The 22352-nt window shown below is 43.6% G+C and overlaps 1 protein-coding gene across 1 annotated transcript in view; it reads left to right on the forward strand.

The window, feature by feature from the left end:
• LOC144603699 (leucine-rich repeat-containing G-protein coupled receptor 5-like) overlaps positions 1 to 22352 on the forward strand; it is a 132804-nt gene that overhangs the window by 87802 nt on the left and 22650 nt on the right. The window contains exons 5-6 of the mRNA XM_078417340.1: positions 11080 to 11295; positions 16203 to 16274. Of these exons, the coding sequence (XP_078273466.1) occupies positions 11080 to 11295; positions 16203 to 16274 (288 nt within the window). The remainder of the gene's footprint in view (positions 1 to 11079; positions 11296 to 16202; positions 16275 to 22352) is intronic.

Consider the following 22352-nt stretch of genomic DNA (forward strand, 5'->3'; position numbering starts at 1 on the left):
CATTCATTGTCCATGCATAACTGCTCCTGAGTCACTACCAGTTCCATCATAAGGTCTTATGTGGGGATGTTCACTGTTGATTGCACTGGCTAATTCATTACTCGGCCTGATGAGATAAGGTTGGTAAATTCTTTTGCGCTGAAAGATGAAAGGGACTTTGATGACAATCTCGTGATTTTATGTCATCTGTACTAATGACGCCTTTCTTTGAGTGTGATGGGTATCACACTATATAGAACATGTGGCGGTATAGAACAAAATGTCAGAGGAGAGTTGAGGCAGGAACTATAACGGCATTTAACAGACCTTTGGACGGGTACATGGATTGGAAAGGTTTAGATGGGACTAGCATAGATGGAACATTTTGGTCGGCATGGACACATTGGGCTGGAGGGCCTTTTTCTGTGCTGTTTGGCTTTATGACTGTATGAACACTAGTGGTATTGTCACGGGGCTGGGATAACTGACATACAACAACAATCACCCAGTGTAGGAAGGAGCTGCAGATGCTGGTTTAAACCGAAGATAGACACAAAAAGCTGGAGTAACTCAGCGGGACAGGCAGCATCTCTGAAGAGAAGGAATGGGTGATGTTTTGGGTCGAGAACCTTCTTCAGACTGAAAGTCACGGGAAAAGGAAACGAGAGATATAGATGATGATGTGGAGAGATATAGAACAATGAATGAAAGATATGCAAAAAAGTAACGACGATAAAGGAAACAGGCCATTGTTAGCTGTTCGTTGGGTGAGAACAAAAAGCTGGTGCGACTTGGGTGGGGGAGGGATAGAGAGAGAGGGAATGCCGGGATTACTTGAAGTTAGAGAAATCAATAGTTATACCATTGGGCTGTAAGCTGCCCAAGCGAAATATGAGATGCTGTTCCTCCAATTTGTGTTTAGCTTCACTCTGACAATGGAGGAGATCCAGGACAGAAAGGTCAGTGTGGGAATGGGAAGGAGAATTAAAGTGTTTAGCAACTGGGAGATCAGGTTTGTCCAGGCGGACTGAGCGAAGGTGTTCAGTGAAACGAATGGCCAGTGTACGTTTGATCTTGTCGATGTATACGAGTCCACATCTTGTTCTCTCTCTTTGTGTGTGATGTGACTCTAACAGTTGCAATGTATTCCCTGTAATGTCCATTGAGTTTCATTTTCCCAGGGTTCCTTGATGTCACACAAGATCGAGTGCTGCCTCCATGACAAGGATTAACAACTCTGCCCAACTTCTGGAATTCAATGCTTTGTTCCATGTTTGGACTAAGACTGTGATGGGGACATGGCAATTTTGAATAAGTGACCAAAACGGTTGATGAGGGCAGAGCTGTTGATGTTATGTACATGGACTTCAGTAAAGCATTCGACAAGGTTCTGCATGATAGGCTGCTCTGGAAAGTTAGATCACATAGAATCCAAGGAGAGATAGCTGAATGGATAGCAAATTGGCTCCATGGAAGGAAGCAGAGGTTGATGGTGGAAGGTTGCTTCTCGGACTGGAGGCCTGTGACTAGTGGTGTGCCTCAGTGTTCGGTGCTGGGCCCGTTACTGCTTGTCATCTACATCAGTGATTTGGATGAGAACATTCAGGGCAAGATTAGCAAGTTTGCTGATGATACAAAAGTTAGTGGCTTTGCAGATAGTGAAGATGGTTGTGTACGATTGCAGCAGGATCTGGATTGATTGGCCAGATGGGCTGAGGAATGGTTGATGGAATTTAATACAGAAAAGTATGAGGTGTTGCATTTTTGGATGTCGATCAAGGGCAGGACCTACACAGTTAATGGTAGGCCTCTGGGTAGTGTTGTAGAGCAGAGGAATCTCGGAGTGCAGGCGCATGGTTCCTTGAAGGTCGATACGCAGGTAGATAAGGTGATCAAAAAGGCTTATGGCACTTTGGGCTTCATCAGTCAGAGTATTGAGTGTAGAAGTTGGGAGGTCATGTTGCAGTTGTATAAGATGTTGGTGAGACTGCATTTAGAATGTTGCGTTCAGCTCTGGGCACTATGTTATAGGAAAGATATTGTCAAGCTTGAAAGGGTTCAGAAAAGATTTACAAGGATGTTGCCAGGACTAGAGGGTGTGAGCTACAGGGAGTGGTTGAGTAGGCTGGGTCTATATTCCATGGAACTCAGGAGGATGAGGGGAGATCTTATAGAGGTATATAAAATCATGATCGGGTAGATGCACAGAGTCTTTTGCCCAGAGTAGGGGAATCGAGGACCAGAGGACATAGGTTCAAGGTGAAGCGGAAAAGATTTAATAGGAATCCGAGGGGTAACTTGTTCACACAAAGGGTGGTGGGTGTACGGAACAAGCTGCCAGAGGAGGTAGTTGAGGCTGGGACTATCCCATCGTTTAAGAAACAGTTAGACAGGTACATGGATAGGACAGGTTTGGAGGGATATGGACCAAGCGCAGGCAAGTGGGATTAGCGTAGCTGGGCCATTGTTGGCCAGTGAGGGCGAGTTGGGCCGAAGGGCCAGTTTCCACACTGTATCACTCTATGACTCTATGACTCTAATTGGCATCATTTGACAGCAGCTCCCATCTCTTTACTGATGATTGAGAGCAGATTGATCAGATGGCCAGAAACCATTCTGGATTTGTCATTCCTTTTGTGAGCAGGACATTCCTGCTCCTGGGCAATTTTCCACATTGCTGGGGCAGTGTAAATGTTTGCGACTGTCTTGGAGAAGCTTGGCCAGGGGTACGGCTAGTTCAGGAGTCTTCAGTACTGTAGTCACAATGTCTTCTGGCCGCTTAGCCATCACTCTATTCAATACCGTCAGATACTTCATGAGTGCATTGAAGTGACTGAGGGCCGGCTTCGGTGAGGGTGGAGATCTCACACAGATGCCGAGATGGACCGTTCGTTTCGCACTTCTGCTGAACAAGGTTATGAATGCCTCAGCCTTTTCTTTAGCACTCTCATGCTGGGTTCCACCATCATTGAGGATGGGATGTTGATGGTTCCTCCTCCTCCTGAGAGCTTTGTAATTGTCCACCACAACCAGATATAGTAGGACAGCAGAAACTGATCTGTTCGTCATGAAATCCTTGACTGTGGCTATTGCATATCTTTAACATTTAGCACAATATAGTCCTGTATTGTAACCTACCAGAGGCACGCACTCATTTCTGGAATTACTTTCATGTCACCTTTAATACAGTTCTTGGAGTTTGAGCTATCAGTTTTGCACAAACCACAATTGGTTAATTAGATTCTCTGGAAATATTTTTTTTTGCCCACAGTTAATATTTTCTTTGGAGAATACAACACCACGTCCAAAGATTGCAGTTTACATCCTTTGATGCCATCAACACACACTTCTAAAGGCACTAATACTCCCGCAATGTTGGACGAAAATGTTAAATGTGGTGCCACGGATTCATGAGCCAAAGCAGGATGGATCTGTGCCCATACGCCTGTCACATCAGTGCCACACGGCTGTCACATCAGTGTCACACGGACCACTGAGAAGTACGTTGCCAATTGCTCCCATGGCAGTCGGGGTGCAGCGACAGGGACAAGGAGGAATAGGCAGGGGCGATGAGGCACGGAACTCTCTCGTGTGTCAGAGACCACCGCCATCCCCTGAGCAATGAATGGCTCCAATGGACCCCCATGCTATCAGTAACCCTACACCACTGTGAGCCTGTGATTACTGACCCAGTCCACAAGGTCATAATTGATAGGAGCAGAATTAGGCCATTCGGCCTATCAAGTCTACTCCACCATTCAGTCACGGCTGATCTATCTCTCTCTCCTAACCCCATTTTCTTGCCTTCTCCCCATAACCCCTGACACCCGCTCTAATCAAGAATTTATCTATCTCTGCCTTAAAAATGTCCATTGACTTGGCCTCCACAGCCTCCACAGTCTTCAATGGCAAAGAATTCCAGAGATTCACCACCCTCTGACTAAAGAAATTCCTCCTCATCTCCTCCCTAAAGGAATGTCCTTTAATTCTGAGGCTACGACCTCTAGTCGAAGGTTATCTTTCTTCACTGTGGCTATCAAATTGTCCAACTCCTCCCTCTTCTGTCGTGGGGTAGACTGATTCCCCCCCCCCCCCCCCCCCCCTCCCAATTTTTGTACATCCCCAATTCTTTCCACTCATCACTTTAATTTCATGTTTCATGTATTTTGTGTTTTATGACTGATGGCAGATCAATTTCCCTCCTGGGATAAAGAAAGTTCTATCGTATCATATCATATGATGGCTAAACAACCAGAAAACTTTGTGACTGCAGCACTGAAGACTTACTAGCCACACTTCTGACCCATCTATTCCAGGCAGTTTAGAACATTATTTAATGTTTCTCAGATCATCAGAAAGTAAAGCTGGGGGATACAGTGTGTGAAATATCCATTCAACTGTGTAAACCCTTCATTGTACCTTCTTACTGGACCATCGACAGTGTGCTCTTTGCTTTTGCTTTGCCCCAGAAGTCCAGCTTCTGTCATCACTGGAGGAAATTATACATTGCGTGACCTATGACTACATTAGATCGACAATGACTTTGGAGATACAGCACAGAAACAGGCCCTTCGGCCCACCGAGTCCGTGCCGACTAGCGATCACCCCACACAGTAGCACTATCCTACACACAAGGGACAATTTACAATGTTACCGAAACCATTTAGCCTACAAACCTGCACGTCTTTGGAGTGTGGGAGGAAACCGGAGCACCCGGAGAGAACCCACGTGGTCAAAGGGAGAACGTACAAACTCCGTACAGGCAGCACCCGCAGTCAGGATCGAACCCGGATCTCTGGCACTGTAAGGCAGCAACTCTACTGCTGCGCCACCGTGCCGCCCTTCACAATGGGCAAACATCAACCACGCTGAGGGGAATTGTGTTTGCAAGCCAATATCATGATGGTTGTAAAATCAACTGGAAATGACACTGGCACTTCTTCTTCTTGCGTTTGAGGCAGCAGACGTTATGAAGCTGCTTCTGCTTCTGCTGTCTCTGTTTGTTGTCGTTCGCCTGACTGAGGTCAGTTGACAGGGCTCACCACGGGGAGGTCGACAACACGAGCCCCACACTGGCACCATCAAACGTTAGACAGCTTTTATGTGTAAATTACATATAAAAATATGCAGCAATAGGTCCAATTTGTACGCAAAAATTTGTTTGCAGTTATATATACACATTCATTTCTGAAGTTTACTGTGGTTTCTCCAAGGCCAGAATATTAGCTTTCCAATGAGTTGATAAATATAATCAAAAAATGTCAAAGAAAAACATGCTTGTGATAAGAAGGAGCCAGAAAACTGATACTATAACCTATGCACCAACTATTATTAATTGATCTCCACCCTAAAACCACATTGCAACATTGTAAAGACTACTGTTTCAGTGCTGATTATTCATATTCTCACAATGTTTGCTGCTAAAACGCTGGAATATTTAACTTCCGCTCTTTTGAGGCTTTAGGAAACAGGCCATTCGGCCCACCGAGTCCGCGCCAACCAGCGATCCCCGTACACTAACATTATCCAACTCACTAGGGACCATTTTATAATTTCACCAAAGCAAATTGACCTATAAACTTGCATGACTTTGGAATGTGGGAGGAAACTGGAACTACCGTAGGAAACCCATGCGGTCACAGGGATAATGTACAAACTCTGTACAGATAGCGCCCATAGCCAGGATCGAACCTGGGTCTCTGGCGCTGTAAGGCAGCAACTCTAACGCTGCGCCCTTTCTACCCCTGATGCAGCCTGTGCTTGCCCCGTTTCTACCCCAGCTTGCGATCAGTACTTACTGATGGCTGTGCCTATAAATTGGTTTCTTTGCAAATGGCGAAGGTTTTATACCTTTATTAAGAACATAGGGGTAACCCGGGAGAAGGTAGAACCGCTCAAGAATCAAGAAGGGAATTTGTGCTTGGAGTCCAGGGATGTAGGCGAGGTATTAAACAAATACTTTGCATCTGTTTTCACCAAGGAGAGGGGCACGCAGTTCAGTGAGAGTGTGGACAATACTATTATGAAAGGACAGTGCAGGATTAAGAAGGAGGAGGTGTTGCGGCTCTTAAAGACCATTAAGGTGGATAAATCCCCAGAGCCTGAAGGGATTTATCCCATGTTATTGAGAGAGGTAACGGAGGAGATTCCAGATACCTTGACAAAGATCTTTGCATCTTTTCTAGCCACAGGCAAGTCCCAGACTCTCCAGAGTAGCCAATGTTGTTCCTTTATTTAAGGAGGAAAGTAGAGAGAATCCCAGGAATTATAGGCCGGTGAGCCTCGGTGACGTGCGAGTGGCGAGGAACCTACTGGAGAGGGGTTTTCGGGATAAGATTTCCTCCCATTTGGAAAAGAACGGGCTAATTAGGGACAGTCAGCACACTGTAGCACAAGGCAGGTTGTGTCTTACTAACTTGGTTGAGTGTTTTGAGGAAATGGCGGAGGTGATCGAAGAGGGTCGGGCAATGGATGATGTCCACATAAACGTTTTTAATAAGGCATTTGATAAAATCGTCCATGGTACGCTGATATGGACAATTAAGATGCACAGGATTAACAGTGACTTGGTCATATGGATCCAGAACTGGTTTATTGATACAAGACAGAGGGTAAGTGGTGGGAGGACAATATTCAGGCTCGAGGTCTGTGACCAGTGGAGTTCTGCAGGGATCTGTGCTGGGACCTGTTGTTTGTGATATATATAAATGACTTGGACAATAATGTGAACTGGTTGGTTAGTATGTTTGGGGATGACAACAAGATTGCTGTGGTCGTGGACTGCGAGGAAGGTCGTCAAGGTATAAACTGGGATATAGATCAGCTACAGAAATGGGTGGAGAAGTGGCAGATGGAGATTAAACTGAGCAAGTGTGAGGTGTTGCACTTTGAGAGGTCACATTCTGTTCCACTGGCTCGTAGGTGCGGGTTATGTGCAGGTGTCATGTGACTGAGATCAGTGCGGCAGTGGGAAAGGGAAGGAGAGGAGGCTGCCTGTGGCACTTACTTGTTAAATTAACGTAGACGTTCTTGTACTTCTCCAACACTAACATCTGCCCGGCATGTGGAAAATTGCCAAATACATTCTGTCCACAAATTGCAGGACAAATCTAATCTCTGTAATTACTCCCCCACTGGTCTACTCAGTGGGAGTGGAAGGATTACCCACATGTGTTTTGCTCACCCATGGCTCAGTACTGGTCACCTTGGGTTTTGCCAAGGACATACAATTCCTAACCTCAGTACATACAGCCTTAGTCTGTGGACCAAAGTGCAAAATCGCAGTGGTGACGTCATGGTATCATGCGACCAATGTGGGAACTGGGGAAAACTGGCAGCCAAGTGCAACTAATAGAAGGTGAGCTCATTCTACCTCGGAGCAGAAGAAGGGTCTGAAGAAGGGTCTCGACCCGAAACGTCACCCATTCCTTCTCTCCCGAGATGCTGCCTGACCTGCTGAGTTACTCCAGCATTTTGTGAATAAAAAGAGCTCATTCTACCTGTTGGAGGTCACTCACGTCAGCCCAAAGACAAGTTTACAAGAGTTGCTTGGGCCATATGAACATGACATGAAGACATATGGAACAGTGGCAGGAGTCAGTCAGTAGCTTCCACTGTGCCTGTGCCTCCATTAAATCAGACCATGACTGATATCTCACCTCAGTCCTAATTTCTGACACTTACCCCATATTCTTTGATTCACATAATGTCTAAAAATCTATCAATTCCTGTCTGAATACACACAGTAACTTTCAGTAATTAAATTTAATCTCATCTCCAACTTGAATGGCTGAGCACTTTTTATTTTAGATTTCCGGAACCTGCTGTATTTTGAGTTTGATTCCCTCAACTTTATTTCGTCAAGTTCCAGTTCTCACGGGAACCATCCATTATCTCGATTAAACTGCAGAATTGATGGGAATGTAGGGAGACTAAATGGGGTTAGAAGAAGATTCGTGTCAATGGCTGTTTTGTGGTAAGTGTGGATTCAATGGGCCGAAGAGCCTGTATCAGTGTTGCATGACTTGGATGAAGGGATTAAAAGTACCATTAGCAAATTTGCAGATGAGACTAAGCTGGGTGGTAGTGTGAACTGTGAGGAAGATGCTATGAGGTTGCAGGGTGATTTGGACAGGTTGTGTGAGTGGGTGGATGCATGGCAGATGCAGTTTAATGTGGATAAGTGTGAGGTTATCCACTTTGGTAGTAAGAATAGGAAGGCAGAGTATTATCTGAATGGTGTCAAGTTAGGAAAAGGGGACGTACAACGAGATCTGGGTGTCCTAGTGCATCAGTCACTGAAAGAAAGCATGCAGGTACAGCAGGCAGTGAAGAAAGCCAATGGAATGTTGGCCTTCATAACAAAAGGAGTTGAGTATAGGAGGAAAGAGGTCGTTCTGCAGTTGTACAGGGCCCTGGTGAGACCGCACCTGGAGTACTGTGTGCAGTTTTGGTCTCCAAATTTGAGGAAGGATATTCTTGCTATTGAGGGCGTGCAGCGTAGGTTTACTAGATTAATTCCCGGAATGGCGGGACTGTCATATGTTGAAAGACTGGAGCGACTAGGCTTGTATACACTGGAATTTAGAAGGAAGAGAGGGGATCTTATCGAAACGTATAAGATTATTAAGGGTTGGACACGTTAGAGGCAGGAAACATGTTCCCAATGTTGGGGGAGTCCAGAACCAGGGGCCACAGTTTAAGAATAAGGGGTAGGCCATTTAGAACAGAGATGAGGAAAAACTTTTTCAGTCAGAGAGTTGTGAATCTGTGGAATTCTCTGCCTCAGAAGGCAGTGGAGGCCAATTCTCTGAATGCATTCAAGAGAGAGCTAGATAAAGCTCTTAAGGATAGCGGAGTCAGGGGGTATGGAGAAGGCAGGAACGGGGTACTGATTGAGAATGACCAGCCATGATCACATTGAATGGAGGTGCTGGCTCGAAGGGCCGCATGACCTCCTCCTGCACCTATTGTCCATTGTCTATTGTATATTGACTCCAGAAGTTTAATACAATAAAGCTAATGTTCTTCTTTCTTTCGTTTGTCAACTACAACAGTCAAAAGTGGCAATTGGTGCTTCAGAGTACCGTAGTTGATGCTTTGCTGCAAATGTTGCCAGTTCCTTAGAACTACCTAGGGTGGACGACGAGGACATAAAGCAGCTCCCACCCCAAAGCTAATGTTGGTCTTAAACTTAATCCGTTTGCTGTGAAAATGTTCACCTATTTTTGTTTGGTAAACTTAACCTTTTGAGCTGGATGTTAAAGATTCCAATTAAACCATAGTCCAAGATTTTTATTTCTTCCGACCATTTTGATCAATTATTAAGATCGTTGCCCGAAAGCGAAAACATTCTGAGTAAAAGAAATAAACAGGAAATTGCAAGCAAAGAAATAGATTAAATGCCCTGAAGTATTGGCTGTTATTGAGGCATTGTTTCATGCTGCTTATAATCATAAATAAAACAAGAGTTGAATGTACTAGGTTACAAAGTCTTCTAAAAGGATTGGGAAATTGTTGGTAGAGGAGGTGTGGTTTTATTGATTGCAGATACAATTATAACCAGAGAAACGATAGAGGATATGGAAAACAATGAGTGCAATCTCTATCGTTAGAATTAAGTAATATGAAATTGATTTTAAACTGTAATTGGAGATATCTCTAGATATTCTGATAATAGCAACAAAGTGCCAGTTTGTATTAATCTAGAGATTAGAAGGAAAGTAGAATTATTTTAATGGGGAACTATTTTCATTTAAATTGGGAAAAGTGGAGGAGTTCAAGTGAGAATGGTAGTGTACTTTTCATAATAGATTATTTATTGGAACAATACATTATTGAATCTGGGTTAAGTCCAGTTTAGAGATACAGCGTGAGAACAGGCCCTTCGGCCCACTGAGTCCATGCTGACCATCAATCACCCCGTACACTAGCACTATCCTGCACACCAGGGACAATTTACAATTGTCGATTAACCTACAAACCTGTACATCTTTGGGAGGAAAGCAGAGCACCCGGAGAAAGCTCAGGCGATCACAGAGAACAAACTCCGTGCAGACAGCACCCGAGGTCAGGTTCGAACCGGGTCTCTGGCGCTGTAAAGCTGCAACTCTACCGCTGCGTCACTGTGCCACACTGCCCAGACTGTACAGTACTAGATTTCATAAAGAGTACTGAGCAAGACATTACCAACAACCTCATTCGAAAGAAACAGTGAATCGAACAACATGATCTTGGGAACATTTCCCCATGAGTTAAGAACAAAATATGTCAATCTTTAATTATTTTGTACAATTACCACTTACTTGTTATTTCTTTTCAAAATATTTATTAATTCTTTAAAGCACAATCTATCCAAATATTGTTATTAATCCTTTTAACGATAGAAAATGATACTTGAAGTTGTTAGTGAGGTAAACTTAAATGCAATTAAACTTAAACTTAATTTATATTTTGTGCAATTGAATGAAATCTGATGCATCCAACAAAGAATTGCAGAATATTGTGCTTTGTATCTAGTACATTATAGATGAAATAAAATCTACTCAGGTAAGGGTTATTCTGGAAATGAATGTTAACTTTACCAATCCACTTTACCAAATCACAGTATTTATGTATGATATGTACACCTATGCAAACTCAGAACCATTTATAAGGCAGCAAAGTGAATCTGGCAGAGAGGTAATGTAATGTTAAAAATATACAACAGAGTTAGACATAAAGACAGATTTGGCAACACAATCGTGCAGCGGTAGAGGTGCTGCCTTACAGTACCAGAGATCCGGGAATGATCCTGACTACGGGTGCTGTCTGCACGGAGTTTGTACGTTCCCCCCGTGACCTACATGGGTTTTCTCTGGGTGCTCCAGTTTCTGCCCACACTGCAAAGACGTACAGAGTTGGAGGCTAATTGGCTTGGTAAAATTGTAAATTGTCCCTATAGTGTGTGTAGGGTAGTGTCAGTGTGTGGGGATCGCTGGTCGGTGTGGACTTGGTGGGCCGAATGACCTGTTTCCACGCTGTGTCTCTGAACTAAACTGAACTAAACTAAACAAAATGGATAAACCTGTCAAATAAATCTAAATTCTCTTCATTTCCTAGGCGACTGGATGCCAATCACATTTCCGTGGTGCCAGCAAGCTGTTTCGACGGCCTGGATTCACTGAGGCACCTGTGGCTGGATGACAATGCTCTGACAGATATTCCAGTCAAAGCCCTGAGCACCTTGCCTTTCCTGCAAGCCATGACCTTGGCACTCAACAGAATTACTCACATCCCAGACAATGCATTTGGGAACCTTTCCAGTTTAGTGGTTCTGTAAGTAAATTAATCTTATTTCACTTTTGAAGATGCACAATTGGACGATTTTTTTTTTTGCACAATGTTTCCTGCACAGATGCGATCGTCATTTTGAGTCAATAGACCGTAGCTGCACTGAACGAGCCGTGAAACAATAAATCAGTTGACATGTCATCTAGGCACTCTGAACAATTCAAATGAAAGCAGATCTGATCAGCAAGTAGGTCGTTAACAATGTTTTGATCCAATGTTGCAAATGGATCAAGACAGGTTCAACTAAGTTTAAATTATTTACGAAAATGTTAACGTGATGTTCTTGGCAGATGTTTCCCATAAAATAACAATGGATTCTGCCACTCAACTTCAACCCCTCACTTTTTCCCCCCACTTTCAAGCATTATTCAACTAGCTTTATGGACTGTTAATCATTAAAGTATTTGTTAATGTAACTGAAATTCCTTACCATTTTGTGAGGAAAAGTTCAGTGATAGGTAAAGTTTACTTTTGCTTACAAAGACAGTCTAGTCGCGGCAGTCACCTTAAAATCGCCTAAAGTGGCACAGGCCCTTAGCTTTCCCACACCAACCAAAATGTCTCATCAGCCCTAGTCCGATTTGCCCGCATTTGGCCCATATCCCTCTAAGCATTTCCTATCTGCGTACCTGTCCAAATGTCTTTTAAATGTTCCATATATCCACCACCCTCTTGTGTGTAAAAGTTGCCCCTCAGGTCCCTATGAAATCTTTCCCTTCTCATCTTAAACCTATGCCAGCTAGATCATGATTCCCCTATTGTGGGTAAAAGATGCTGCGATCGACCAGTTCTATTTCCCTCATGATCTTATCCATCTCTGTAAGGTCACCCCTCATCCTCCTGCACGCCAAGGAATAAAATCCTAGCCTACCCAACCTCTCCCTGTAGTTCAGGCCCTCAAGTCCTGGCAAATCTTCTCTGCACTCTTAACTCATTGGTCAAAACATTAATGATTTTGATCATTAAAGTAAAGTTGAAGGTGTTTTCTTTCCCACTAGTGCGCAGCAGAAAATGTACATGAACATTTTAACATTTAATATTCAACTAGGCTGCAGCAAATTCTAAATTGGGTCCTCTTTCACAACTGTACTCTATTCAGGTGCAAACGTCAGTTATTTAAAGATGCATTCTAAATAAGGCCTTTGTTGAGGAAGATTAAGTGTACCTGTGAAGGTTTAATCTTTGAATAATTTATGCTGTAATGTCACAATGCCTTAGAACATGTGTAACAATTGTTGGGGCATGAATGAACAATGGTGCTCCTGACATAACAACCACTGTTGTACATCACTCAATTAATCCTCCGTTACAGCACGAAGTATGAGAACGTTAATTTAAACAGCTAGCCTTACATACAGCATTCCAAGTTTGTGACATGTTAGCTGCAGAAGTGGTGGGACCAGCTCATTTCATTCGGGTAGCAAAGTGGCAAAGCTGGTAGAACTGCTCATCACAGCGCCAGAGACCTGGGTTCAATCCTAACCTCGGGTCTTGTGTGTACAAAGTGTGCACATTCTCCCCGTGACCTCGTGTTTTAAACCTGGTGCTCTCACATCCCAAAGATGTGCAGGTTTGTAGGTTAATTGGCCGGCGTGGACACAGTGGGCCGAAGGGCGTGTTTCCATGCTGTATCTTTCATTTCATTAATCAATTTCTACATAATAATTATCAGTAACACTTCTACCATGAGTGGGATATTCAGCTTGAGGAGTACAACCATTACTAAGCGATCGGCAGCTACACTGAGATGATTATCAGATGGGATAATATTAAGGAAGTTGTGTCATGGCATGCAACTTTATTGTACTTCAGACATACTTTAGACATACAGCACGGGAACAGGCCATTGCCGACCACGATCACTAACACTATCCTACACATTAGGGACAATATTACAATTTTACCAAAGCCAATTAACCTACAAAACCTGTATGTCTTTGGAGTGTGGGAGGAAACCAGAGCACCCAGAGAAAGCCCAAAAGGTCACGGGGAGAACGCACAAACTCCGTACAGATAGCACCCATAGTCAGGATCGAACCCGGGTCTCTGGCGCTGCAAGGCAGCAACTCTATCGCTGTGTTACCATGCTACAAGGGCACTGTGGTGCACTTAATTCACAGAACTTGTTCGGGTTGCTTCTGGTGTTGATTATGGGCCAGTTAGTTTCCAGGGAGAGCTATCATGTTCCAATGCATACTCTCTAGCAGATTGTTCATACCCATAGAGGCATTAACAGTGAAATCAACTGCAATGCCTCTGTTTTGTTATTGTGTTTCCTTTCTGTAAACTGCTCCATTGTCGCTGGTCCCCTAACAGGACATCAACTCTGGCCTTGGCCAGCACCGAAGCCTGGCATGCCTTCACACACTTTTCTAAGTCTTGAGGTTTCTCAGAGAAGTCTTTCCCGCAGCATGTCATCCCTTATGCCGCATATTATTCTATCACGTATCAGTGAATCCTTCAACTCTCTGAAATCGCAATGAGCTGCCAAGAGCTTCAGTTCTATTAAAAACGAATCAAAAGTCTCCCCTCTCTCTTGGCTCCTCATAAAGAATCCATACCTGTCGATGGTCTCGTTCCTCATGGGTTGACAATGCTGTTCGAAAGCATCGAGAGCCTGCTCTAGCGTAACTTCTTGTACGTTGCCCTCCGGCGTCCGTGTCTCTAGCGTTTGGTAGAGCTCTCTCCCTTGCGGTCCAACTAGGTACATGAGCAGTTTCCTCATTGTCTTGTCATCCTTCCCTTCCAAGCTCAAATCAACATAGAGCTCAAACTCCTCCCTCCATTGTCTCCACTCCATTGGCAGGTCCCTTGCCTCAAAATTCATTTGTCTAGGGGGCTTCAGCTCCTCCATTTTCCTGATAAATCCGCCCCTCTATGTAGGCCGCACAATCGTCTCTCGGTAGTACTTACTCACAAACGTCGTCCGCTGTCGCTGTGCACCCAATCAACTCTCGACGAATCCTGAAACAGGCCCTGATCTGACACCATGTTTTGTTATTGTTTCCTTTCTGTAAACTGCTCCATTACAGCTACACAACTAATTAACAGAGGCTTTACACTCGAGCCTTGGGTTCAGCCATTTTAATTCAGGATCCTCTTGACTACTGCCTCATGGGTATTAAATCCTCGGTACAGTGCCAATGGGCGCGCTATTCCCATAACAGCCTCCTTAACAGGTGGGGCTAACCTCCTAAAAGAACAGTTGTAAAAAAAAAAAAATCTCCTCAAAGGTGAACTATATTTGAAGAGTGATTCACAGCACAACAACTTCATTAACAACAGATGGGAGCAAATAGAGATCAGCTGCGACGTAATTGAAGGTTCGAGCAGACGATAGAGTCTGCTTGGTCTACTCGGGCTCCTGTGGTGAGAACTAATTAATCTCCTGGAACTTTGCAACATTCACAATCTGTTGGGGAAGCTATGTTTAAATATCCTGACAGTTGACATATTTTTCATATTCAGTGGTCGAACTTCTACAAGTCTCTACATCTCCTTGACAGAAAAGTCAAGCAAATCTCACCCTCTGACATATCTGTCCACTGGAAGCTGCCTGGAAACAGTCACGGATCAATTACTCCTGTGATTTGTCTCCTGTATTTCCTGATGGTGAATGAGCTGATGCATTGGTGTTCCTCCATTTCTTGATTTTTATTTAGAAGGTCGAAGAGTAATTTGGTTTGGAAATACAGCGTGGAAACAGACCTTTAGACCCACCGAGACCCACTCTGATCATCAATCTTCCGTTCGCGTTGGTTCTATGTTATCCCACCTCCACATCCACTCCCTGCACACTCGGGTGATTTTACAGAGGCCAATTAACCTACAAACCCGCACATCCTTTGGATGCGGGAGGAAACCGGAGCACCTGAAGGAAACCCAAGCAGTCACAGGGCGAACATGCAAACTCCACACAGGTAGCACCCAAGGACAGGATCGAAACTGGGTCTTTGGCGCTGTGAGGCAGTGGCTCAACCAGCTGTGCAATGTATTATGACTTATACCACACTGTTATACACCACTAAACTGCATGAAAGTGCAACTAGTAAACTTTAACTCCTTCAAAGTACATCAGTTGGATATTGATTCTAATCTTTGCATAGATTTCAAATCTTTAATCCTGTTTGACTATTTTCTTTGGAATCCACTGACCTTTACTGTTCGGATCAATCTGATTCTTACAGTAGCTCCCCTTTTTTGCAAAAGACATTAACAGTCTAATCCTTGTTGACAGTGAATTGACCTTAGTTTTATTGCCACCTGATTTGACCTGGGCTTTAAACCCATAATGCTAATGTGAATCTTCTGACACGTTGCAAAAGGATTGGAAACTATCCTCATATGCCCCTTGTTAATTCAATACCGTAATGAATATAAATAGCAACTGGACTACTGTATTGATGTGCGGATTGTCATTATAAACTGCCTTTTCCTGACCTGAAGTAATTGTCTAGCATAAACCAAGCATCATTTTCAAACAATTTAAAGCCGATTTTGAACTTCCATACATTGTTGTACTAGCGATGGCTTCCATTACAACTAATAGTCTTTGCCTGACCTGCTTGAAGTGAGTGTGTGGAATGACTGACACACAAGGTATGTAAGAAGGAACTGCAGAAGCTGGTTTAAACCGAAGATAGACACAAAAAGCTGGAGTAACTCAGCGGGACAGGCAGCATCTCTGGAGAGAAGGAATGGGTGACGTTTCGGGTCAAGACCCATTCCTTCTCTCCAGAGATGCTGCCTGTCCCGCTGAGTTACTCCAGCTTTTTGTGTCTATCTTCGACTGAGGTACAAGGTTCTTGTGAAGCCACTGTGGAGAAAGGTTTGCATCAGCTTGCTTGTGCGCATTGTCTTTCCCTCACTGTGCATTTACTGTTGTCCTACAGGCATCTCCATAACAATCAAATCCACTCCCTGGGAAAGAAATCCTTTGATGGTCTCCACAGCCTCGAAACTTTGTAAGTTAACCTCTGTTTTAAATTTATTTTTTAATTTTTTTAATTTTCAACATGTAAAACCAAAATTCTGAGAAAAAACTCAAAGGATGAAAATATTTTAAAGTATACTGCAGTGAGAAAACAACTCCTGTATTTTTCTAATGATTTTGCTTTAACATACGTCTAACACATCCTTTAGCAATAATGGAAAGCTAGCAAGAGCCAATGATAGGTAATCTACAAATTTAAAATGTATATAAAAGGCATACATTTTTGCACAACAATATGTTTGTAGTGTTTAATTAGTCCTACAATGGTAACTACGCAGGCTCAAAAATATTTGCCAACTCTAACTGGACAGCTTTATTATTTTCTAAGTCCGACGTTAAATGTTTCAGATGTTTGAGCTATTTAGGCAATGTGTGTGCAGAAGGAACTGTGGAGATTTTAGTGTGTTGACTTTGTTCTCTGTTTTGGAAACCATCCCACCAACTTAATTAAATGCAGCCCTTGCTCAATAGGTACCCAACACATCTCTGAAAAAGAAATTTATGGGCTGAATTATCATATCATATCATATCATATATATACAGCCGGAAACAGGCCTTTTCGGCCCTCCAAGTCCGTGCCGCCCAGTGATCCCCGTACATTAACACTATCCTACACCCACTAGGGACAATTTTTACATTTACCCAGCCAATTAACCTATATGAATTCCCAGAGACTTGAGCATAAAATCTAGTCACAGTAGGAGAGAAAATGCTGCAGGTCAGGATCTGACTCGGGTGGCACCATGCACAAAGATACCAGGCACAGATTCTCCAGTGCTCTGACCATTATTTATCCCCCAATCCACATCATTAACATGGTGGCGCAGCGGTAGAGTTGCTGCCTTACAGCGCCAGAGACCCGGGTTCGATCCTGACTACTGATGCTGTCTGTACAGAGTTTGCATGTTCTCACTGTGACCACATGGGTTTTCTCCAAGTGCTCCGGTTTACTCCCATATTCCAAAGACATACATCGGTAGTGGGAAAGATGCTCGAGTCGATTATTAAAGATGAAATAGCAGCGCATTTGGAAAGCAGTGACAGGATCGGTCAGCATGGATTTATGAAGGGGAAAGCATGCTTGACTAATCTCCTGGAATTCTTTGAGAATGTAACAAGTAGAATGGATAAGGGAGAGCCAGTGGATGTGGTGTATCTGGACTTTCAAAAAGCCTTTGACAAGGTCCCACACAAGAGATCAGTGTGCAAAATTAGAGCACATGGTATTGGGGGTAGGGTATTGACATGGATAGAGAACTGGTTGGCAGACAGGAAGCAAAGAGTAGGAATTAACAGGTCCTTTTCAGAATGGCAGGCAGTGACTAGTGGGGACCCGCAAGGCTCAGTGCTGGGACACCAGTTATTTACAATATATATTAACAATTCAGACAAAGGAATTAAATATAACATCTCCAAGTTTGCGGATGACACAAAGCTGAGTGGTAGTGTGAGCTACGAGGAGGATGGTATGAGGCTGCAGAGTGACTTGGATAGGTTGGGTGAATGGGCAGATGAATGGCAGATGCAGTATAATGTGGATAAATGTGAGGTTATCCACTATGGTGACAAGAACATGAAGGCAAATTATTATCTGAATGGTGTCAGATTAGGAAAACGAGACCTGGGTGTCCTTGTACACCAGTCACTGAACGTTGGCGTGCAGGTACAGCAGGCAGTGAAGAAAGCTAATGGCATGTTGGGCTTCATATCGAGAGGATTTCAGTACAGGAGTAAAGAGGTTCTTCTGCAGTTGTATAGGGCCCTGGTAAGACCACATCTGGAGCATTGTGTACAGTTTTGGTCTCCTAATTTGAGGAAGGACATCCTTGTAATTAAGGCAGTGCAGCGTAGGTTCACGAGATTGACCCCTGGGATGGCGGGACTGACATATGAGGAAAGATTGAAAAGACTAGGCTTGAATTCACTGGAGTTTAGAAGGATGAGAGGGGATCTTATAGAGACATATAAAATTATAAAAGGACTGGACAAGCGAGATGCAGGAAAAATGTTCCCAATGTTGGGGGAGTCCAGAACCAGGGGCCACAGTCTTAGAATAAAGGGAAGGCCATTTAAAACTGAGGTGAGAAAGAACATTTTCACCCAGAGAGTTGTGAATTTGTGGAATTCTCTGCCACAAAGGGCACTGGAGGCCAAATCACTGGATGAATTTAAGAGAGAGTTAGATAGAGCTCTGGGGGCTAGTGGAATCAAGGGATTCAAAGGATATGGGGAGAAGTTGGGCACAGGTCACTGATTGTGGATGATCAGCCATGATCACAATGAATGGCGATGCTGGCTCGAAGGGCCGAATGGCCTCCACCTGCACCTATTTTTTATGTTTCTATGTTTCTATGTTTCTATGAATTTAGAAGGATGAGAGGGGATCTAATCGAAACATATAACATTCTTAAGGGATTGGATAAGCTAGATGCAGGAAAAATGTTCCTGATGTTGTGGGAGTCCAGAATGAGGGCTTACAGTATAAGAATAAGGGGTTGGACATTTAGGACTGAGATGAGGAAAAACCTTTTCACCCAGAGAGTTGTGAATCTGTGGAATTCTCTGCCACAGAAGGCAGTGGAGGCCAATTCACTGGATGTTTTTCAAGAGAGAGTTAAATATAGCTCTTAACGGAATCCAGGGGTATGGGGAGAAGGCAGAAATGGGGTACTGTTTGAGGATGATCAGCCATAGGCATATTGAATGGCGGTGCTGGCTCGAAGGGCCGAATGGCCCACCCCATGCACCTATTTTCTATGTTTCTCTATTTTCTATGTTTCTATGTTTTGTAGGTTAATTGACTTTGGTAAAGATTGTAAATTGTCCCTCGTGTGTAGGATAGTGCTCGTGTACGGGGTGATGGCTGGTCAGCATGGACTCGGTGGGCCGAAGGGCTTGTTTTCATGATATGAACTAAATTAAACCAAACTAAACTAAACTAAACTACTCTAAACCCTATTTTTATTTATTGTTCATTGTAACTTTTATACATTCATCTGAGAATGGAAACGAGGCCTGGATTTAATGTGCCATTTAATAGAACCATGTCCCTCAGTGTGATGTAAACATCAAAGTTTCTGCTGTAATTTCCGGAGTGGACATAAAACCCACAAGCGGTGGCTCAAAGACAGAAGATACATAGCTGAGCCATGGCAGATCCTTTTATAAGACATTGCCTGTACAACTTTTTATAAGAACAATTCATCTCAAAAGGACATCTGAGATCCAATCAATAAATTAGTCCAGTTATAAGATTGTGGGAACAATATCATGCAAGCAGGATGGGAGACCACCAGTGTTGTATTGGCTAATTATGACAAATGGCCAGCCTTCACCAGCCTTTGTTCATTGAGCGTGTGTACCTGTAAGAAGTTCAATGGAAAGTAATTTTCAAGAACTACACCTCCGAATGAGAGTGATTAATAGTGAACTTGACACTGGCTGTTGCTTTTGAAGGTTATTAGTAAACAAAATCAGCTGAGCAAACGAGGAATGAAATCTGGTGCCTGTTCAGACTGAACAATGAAAGTTAGACAACTTGGAACATTTCCGTGGGACTCAAAGATATCTCAGCAGTGAAGTTGGATTGGCCTGAATAATTTTTCAGTATAGAAACAAGGATGCTGGTGTACAAAAAAAGAGTCACGACCCGAAACGTCACCTATTCATGTTATGGAGTCATAGAGTCGTAGAGTGTTACAGTGTGGAAACAGGCCCTTCGGCACAACTTGCCCCAGCTACACTAGTCCCACCTGCCTGCGTTTGGTCCGTATCCCTCCAAACTTGTCCTATCCATGTACCTGTCTAACTGTTTCTTAAACGTTGGGTTCGTCCCAGCCTCAACGACCTCCTCTTACAGCTTGTTCCATGCACCCACCACCCTTTGGTGAAAAAGTAACCCCTCAGATTCCTATTAAATCTTTTCCCTTTCACCTTGAACCTATGTCCTCTGGACATGACCTCCAGAGATGCTGCCTGACCCATTGCGTTACTCCAGCACGCTGTGACCTTCGCTGAATAATTTATAGCTGTTTACATTACTGAGGCTTTGAGTTTGGAGATTTCAAAGTTCAAATTCCTGGAGAACTGGAACCAGTTCATGGCTGGGAGTGAACAATATTGACAGGATCTCCTACATCAGTGCAGAGCCTCAACATTGTATTCCCGAGGTTATCGAGTATGGTTAGAATCAAAGCAGCCATGATTTTATTAAACGGTAGAACAAGCTTGAGGGGCCAAGTGGCCTACCCCTTCTCCTGATTAAAATGTTCATAAGGTTAATGTTCTGCCCTGAAGATTAACAAAATAAATGATATTAACATTCAATTATGGCAAGAAAGGGAAATAGATTTGGTACATTGGTACTCAAACGGCCATATAAAAATTGTAACAATGAAAAAGAGTGCAGGAAACATCCAGGATTTACATTGGACTTTAGACTTTAGAAATACAGCGAGGAAACAGGCCCTTCGGCCCACCGAGTCCACGCCGACCAGCGATCCCCGTACACTAGCACTACACTACACACGTGAGACAATTTACAATTTTACTGAAGCCTACAAACCTGTAGTCTTTGGAGTTTGCGAGGAACCTGGAGCACCTGGAGAAAACCCACGCGGTCACAGGGAGAGCGTACAAACTCCGTACAGACAGCACCCGTAGTCAGGATTGAACCCGGGTTTCGGGCGCTGTAAGGCAGCAACTTTAACTGCTGCGCCACCATGCTGCCCTCTAGGATGCAGTCTTGGATGACTTGTTCCTGCACCATTTCTCTGGGTTATGACATTGTTGTAGGGGTGTGACCACCCACCAAGGCATATGGGTTATGCCGGCCCTCTAGAATCTAGCGTGAATGAGCACGAATTAACATTGAGGTTCATAAAATATCACTCTTTAAATATCAATAATGGAACTTGGGTCACAGTTCTGGACTTCCCCTGACTCTTCCACTGATGATCAGGAGAATCTCCATGAAAACTCATCCCACTGATGTCTCTCAGAGACATTGAGACCCATTTGGAAGAGGGACCGAACATTGCCTCAGGCACCGAACCTCATCGGGTGCATTGTGATCACTAAGCACGTCTGCAGTACAGCTTGGCCACAGGACGGTCATGTCATTTCCTGCTCACTGACATACCTAGAGGCTTCGCAGTGACAGGCTAACGTGCGGCAATCAGAACTAGAGCTCAGAGACCACAATTTATAAACAATACTCCCACAGTGGAATTCAGCCACAACTAGTCAGGTCTGAGCACTTGAATTCTGGCGTGATGTATATGCCCACAAGTGCTCAAAATGGAGGTGAATCATGCAAGAAGGCACTGAGCAACTCAGGTCTCACGAAGGGACGTTGTGTAGGCTATGTTTAGTTTAGTTGAGTTTAATTTAGAGATACAACACAGAAACAGGCCCTTCCGTCCACCATGTGTGCGCCGACCAATGATATCCGTACACCAGCACTATCCTGCACACAAGAGACAATTTACAATCTTTACCAAAACCAATTAATCTGCAAGCCTGCATGTCTTTGGAGTGTGGGAGGAAATCAGAGCACCCGGGGGAAACCCACACAGTCATGGGGAGAATGCACAGGAGAATATGTCCGTACAGCCAGCATCAGTGGTCAGGATGGAACCCGGGTCTCGGACGCTGTAAGGCAGCAACTACCATTGTGCACCCCATGCTCAAACAGGAGAAGGAGTGCAGAACCTCCCATACTACCCATCATGCACCATCAGTCCAACCTAGAGTATGGGCATCACACATTGATCGCAACTGCGCCATAACCCAGAGAACTTGTGTGGGAACAAGTCATCTCAGACCCTACAAGACTGCCGATGAGGATGACTAATTTACAACATTAAGAGAAAACAGATAAATATCTTTCTTTCTTAAAATGTAAATGTTTTTTAAACAGCTTAGTCACAGCTTAATGAATCAAGATTAAATGGCATACTTCAGCTATTCAAATATCTGACAGTTTATAAAATAACTATATATATAGATATACTATAATTTATAGAATAACAATAAATTCATTTATTCC

Source organism: Rhinoraja longicauda, chromosome 20, assembly GCF_053455715.1.
Source record: "Rhinoraja longicauda isolate Sanriku21f chromosome 20, sRhiLon1.1, whole genome shotgun sequence".
Taxonomy (NCBI): Eukaryota; Metazoa; Chordata; class Chondrichthyes; order Rajiformes; family Arhynchobatidae; genus Rhinoraja; species Rhinoraja longicauda.